The sequence below is a fragment of the Girardinichthys multiradiatus genome, chromosome 8 (assembly GCF_021462225.1).
Source record: "Girardinichthys multiradiatus isolate DD_20200921_A chromosome 8, DD_fGirMul_XY1, whole genome shotgun sequence".
NCBI lineage: Eukaryota > Metazoa > Chordata > Actinopteri > Cyprinodontiformes > Goodeidae > Girardinichthys > Girardinichthys multiradiatus.
In genome coordinates this window covers 41789916-41795547 of record NC_061801.1, presented here as the reverse complement: position 1 = coordinate 41795547, position 5632 = coordinate 41789916, and the positions used below count along the sequence as shown (strand labels likewise).

At 37.0% G+C, this 5632-nt stretch overlaps 1 protein-coding gene across 2 annotated transcripts in view; it reads right to left on the bottom strand.

The window, feature by feature from the left end:
• Nucleotides 1-4333: 4333 nt before the first annotated feature.
• LOC124872152 overlaps nucleotides 4334-5632 on the bottom strand; it is a 29172-nt gene continuing 27873 nt past the window's right edge. For both annotated transcript variants that reach the window (XM_047371871.1, XM_047371872.1), the window contains exon 6: nucleotides 4334-5261. In XM_047371871.1, coding sequence (XP_047227827.1) covers nucleotides 4580-5261 — 682 coding nt within the window. In that variant the 3' untranslated portion in view covers nucleotides 4334-4579. The remainder of the gene's footprint in view (nucleotides 5262-5632) is intronic.

Genomic DNA, 5632 nt, shown 5'->3' with positions numbered 1-5632 from the left:
GACACCGTTGAGAATTAGTCATCCAGGAGGTTGGTTTTATTCAGCAGATCATTCTTTAAAGCATTATTTTATTAAAATAATATTTTATCTGATCTTACATTGTGAATGGTTGTCTAAATGTTGCTGATTATTGTCTAAGTTGGTTCCAAAACTAACTTAACTTCCTTTCCAGATTCTTCAAGATAATCCTTGGTTCTCAAACATAAACATTGCATGGTAATGTTGCATCACTCTTTTGGTCATAATTTCTAATCAACTTGTTTATATTGTACATAGCCCATTAGTCTTCATTATTCTTTAATTCTGCTTGGTAGTTTAGTTGGATTGTTTTAGCAAAGTAAAGAGTTTGTTGATTGAAATATGTTTGACTTTGAGTTGACTTATTTTTGTTAATAAATTCTTGTATTTTAAGAAATTGTGTGAATTCATTCCATATATGTGCAGAGTTTATGCTGTTCAATAATGTTAGAGCTCGTCTCACACCTTTCTATTCTGTCCTAATACCATCACCTTACTGGGCTGGTATTTACAGGACAACCCTTAACAGACCCAAATATTATTTGGTAAAATATTAAAGTATTAATATTAAATAATATTCTCAGATTCATATTTACAATACACATCATGGTGAATGTTAGTGTGCGTAATAAATAAAAGTACCATTAGAGACTAGTTTGTTCTTTAATTGTTCTTTAATTTGTTCTGTGTATATATCATTTACATTTGAACCAGCAATTGACAACAAATTCATGTTTTAGCAAGTCTGATTGCGTCTTGGGACTATTAGCGCCTGTTAGCATAGGATGATAATGCCTAATCGGTCGATATGCTGCTGCCTGTAGGTTCTGTAGATAGTGCTGCATAATTTGTGTTGTAATTGATGCAACAGTGTTGGTATGTTTGTTGCTGTGATTCTGATGATTGGTGTAAATATTTTTGTAGCTTATTAGCCAATTTGTTCAGTTGGTGTGTTACTTAATCTTACAATTGTATTCTTATTATTGTGTTTATTTCTTATGTTGCACACCACAAAGACACGCACCCACATGTAGCATCATTGTTCACAAGTAATTTTGCAACTCACTCAGAACTGGCCTCTAGTTACTGCATCACCTAATAATACCAACTTAATCAACACATTGAAAGCGTGGGTCCTGTCATACCTGCAATTGTTTCTGTCATTTACATTATGAGATTCCTATCATTATGTTTGGGTCCAACTCCTACACAACCGTAGAATATAACAGGAATCTGGCTGAAGAAAGGACCCAACAGCAGAAATGGAAGTGGTTACTTTTTAAGTATTGTCGACATGGGGCAGAACGACAATAGGCCCCACTCAAGGAACTGTCAACAGCCATGGCCACCTAACTTAGCAATAAGGCTCAGGTGGTTGTGTCTGCTTAGTCTACATTGATAGTAACTAGCAGTTGAGCAAAGGCACTATCATGACTCACCAGCTTCTCTGAATTGTCCGACCACCAAGTCTTTGGTCCTTTTCAAGCAACCTTAGCTTCACCTCTATAGCCAGAATATTTTCTCAAGGCCTTGGGGATCATCAGCATGTTTTATAGTAAATGTGAGAAGGAGTTTTGTGTTGTTTTGGGTCAGCAGTGGTTATGGCCTTGGAACTCTCCCATGGAGGCCATTTTTGCCCTGTCTCTTTCGTATTGTTGAATCATGACCTCTGACCTTACCTGAGGCAGTGAGGCCTGCAAAGCTTTGGTGTTCTTAGATCTTCTCTTAACTCTAAATCAAGTGAAAAGGCCACCATGTTACAAAGCAGTTGGGACTCTCTTGTTATGTTCATATAACTTACTTTTTTTGTTTAAATAACTTGAATATATCGGTTCTGTTGGTGTTTTACATTTCTTCATTAAATCTTTTCCAGTTTTATTGCTGAGATTGCGTAATGATCCAAGAATCCATGTTTCCAAACAGCTGAAAGTTAATAATAAATTGAAAACCCTGAGAAGGTTGACATAACAAAGCAAATATTTTTATTCAGGATTAACAGAAATCTGTATGGAACATGTAATAATTTAATCCAAAGAACATGATAATTTCTAAAACATTGTTTCAACAGGCCAGTTTAGTATGAACATTTATGAAGAATCCAATGTATTTATCAGATTACAGAGCAGCAGACTGCACTTTTCAAACTCTTCAAACACTCCAGAAAAAACAGAAGACTTCTCCATCCATCAGTCCAATTTCAGTGTTTAGAAAATGAAAACAGTTATAGCATGCACATTCAGTTTGTAACATTTTATAAAACTTCCTGCATCATCAGTACATCCTCTCTTTAATGTTCTTGTATTAATTATTTTAATTTACAAAGCTATTTTACTGCGGTATATTTGTAATGTGGATTTTATATTGGCATTTAAGTTAAGTATTACCAATGAGTTTACTCCAAATACACAACAGTACAGTACAGCTGTGCAAAGGATGCTGCGCTAATGATTTGAGGAATAATTTTATAGTCAAAGTATGGGCAGGTCATAGTCAAAATATAGCATATCGTTGATGTTTCAACCCTACCAGCTGTTTATCTGCTGTCATCGGTGGCCCTGCTGACTAGCCTGTGCATTCACAGCAGGCTCCGCTGTGGAAGGAGGGGCTGTAGCAAAGCAGGGATCAAGGGTCAGGGACCTGCAAGGTGTGCATGTTCAAACCTTCAGGCTAAGTCCACTGTTTTCTCAGAACTCCCTACTGCAGCTTTGAGCACCTTTTTAACCAGCCCCCACTGGTCTTATGCCAAAGTCATATCCTCATGATACCTCTCTTCAGTTGATTGGCCCATTGAATTTACATAGTTTTGATTCTGTGTGCAAGATGGTACATGGCAAGCTCGTAGTGCTGTGCTTGAATGAAATAAGTTCAACTGGCTCAGCAACACTCAGTGCTCCACACAAAAAATCCCTTCACTTGCACCCAATCCTTGCTCTGATAAACTAATAAAAATGCGGATTGCCTTTCTTTCTCCACATCAATCCCTGCGAATTTTAGGGAAACATCTTAGTGCAGAAGTGAAATTGTTGGCAGTAGTGTTGTTGTCGCATGGCCTGGCTATGGTGCAGTCATAGATGTACATGATAGGATCATCTTGCATGTATGCTAACCTAAATAGCATGGTTATTGTTCAGGAGAGCATTGCAGGAAAACAGAAAATAACAGAACATTTTATTTGGTTAGTACTGAGTGTTGAAATGATACAATGTACTGTTTTGTCAGACTCCCATCACTTGCTTCCCACTGATATCACCATAACATCACGTGTCAATTTGTTTGTCACTGCTGATTGTAAACAGGTGACTTTAAAGGGGGCATCTCATGCTTTTAAATCCTTCCTTTTCACACTTAAATCATTCAGTTATGGTCTATATAAAGTGGAACTGCAATGCTCCTAGCTTGATTATTGGCTTTTTATACCAGGCAATAAGAGCACTTGTGCATGTCATCTCCTGGATGACCGTAGTGATCACTTGTGGCAAATGTATTGCCATCTAACTGCATGTGCACTAGTAACGTCTGAATGAATACATGTACCCTTATACATATATTATACTTATATATGTTTAAAAAATATTTCGATTTTATTATTTGTTCTTTTTCTTTTACAACTGTGATTGTATGCCTTCACCAAAATTTTGCCTATAATAAAATAAATCAGCTTAACAGTAGAGTGACTTACAGTAAAAATCATTGCAGGCACTGCTACTGAAACATCTTTAACTGTTTTTCACAAAAGTTTTTGTATCTTAGCGCTGCTTTGGTTCCCTCATCCACTCTGCTCTTTATTTCCTCCAGTGTCTTTACTTTCTGCACATCTCCGTTTTCATTCATCTTCTCAATCAGGTAGTCCAGGTGAACATAAGTGAACATTGAATCAACATTCATGGCATTCTGCTCCAGAATGATGATAGCTTGGTAGGAATTTTTCAGCAGCTTCAATTTTGTTTGTTAGTTGATCAATTTCTTTTTTAAGATTTTCCAAATCACTCTGCAAGTTCTGATCTTCTGACTTTGTTCTGATGTTTGAATTTGTATTTTTTACTTGTTGCTGAACCTTCCTGGTTATGCTCACATATATCCACTTTTCTTTTAAATGGACTGATGCAGGACATTTCTGAGTACACACAGTGCAGCGGCCTCCTCTCATGACCTCACAATACTTAGGAGACCAGGCAATTGTGCATGGATAGTGACAGGTTTCTTCACAGACAGTACAGCAGACGGCTGCAGAATAAAAAATCCCACAGCACATACCACCATCAATAGGCTCTTTATCTTTATACACCTCAACATCTTCCTCAGTGAGGTACTCAGTGTCCTTTATGTCTTTGTAGTTATTTAGAGCATCTTGAATCTGTTTAAATTCTGTCTGTTTCATTTCAGCTTGCGTAATGTTTTCCTCTAAATTTTGAATGAAGGACAACAGACTGATGCGTGCATTCAGAACGTCCATAGTTTCCTTCAGTTTTTGGGGTTCCATTTTCTCCAGATAGGTTATAAACTGGCTAATCTCTTTCTCACACAATTTGTTAGCCCTTATCAGAGATTCTATTTCATCTGTTCAATCTTCATGTTGGCAATTGTTAAAGAGGAAGTAAACAGGTGGATTCTTCCTGTTTTCATCACATTTTATTTTTGCCTCCTCAAGAGCTTTAAGGGCATTTTTAGGTTTTCTTCCATCAGAGTGTGTGATGAGAGCTATGATGTTTCTCTCTAGGTCTTTTGCAAACAGAGACATCACTGAATTAAAAACATACATCAGTCGATCACTCAGTCGATTATCAGTTGCCTTCATCACAAGAGCCACTGAATGAATTTGGTCAACTCCAGCCTTTGATTGAAACACATCAAATAATTTGTTACTGACCCTTCTATCATGTTTTATCCCCTCTGTGTTTCCATATCCAGGACTATCAATGATAGTCAGAGCGTATGGGAGAGGACTGTCTTCAAAACCAAAGATCTCATACACGATCACATCTGATGTCCCACCTTCCTCCTCTTCTACAATCTGAAACCAGACATTATCCTCAAACTTCACTCCCATGACGTAGTTGACCAAAGTGTTGATCAGAGTAGATTTTCCTGCTCCAGTTTCACCAATGAGTAAGATGGTTTTATTTGTTTTAATATCATTTTCACCAATTTTCACGTTTGTCAGACCTCCAAGCTCCTCCTTTTTTGTTTTCAACTGGTAGACAGCAGGATGTCCTGAACGGACAAGAGTGCTTCTCAAGTTGATCCTGTGAAAGAAAGCAGACATTTCCTTCAAACACACTTGTAAAGAAAACTAAGGTAAGAAAACATTATTGATCCCACACAGAGAAATTAACCAACCTTTCATTTGCCAATTTTGAGTTTATCTAATTTCACAAAATAAATGTGACCTAAAAATTGAATAAAAAAGATAATTGTTATTTTATCTGTCATTTTGTTTTATAAATCTAGATAATTAAATTGTTTTGCTCATCTAAAAATTACCTAAATAACTAGAGGAAATTAACCAGAGGATGAAACTCTCAGTACAGGGTTATGAGACCCCCTTGCAGACCCCCTGATGTTCGTTGAACCTGCGCTCCCCTGCAGGTTCCCTTAAATGTGCATCAAGGGGATG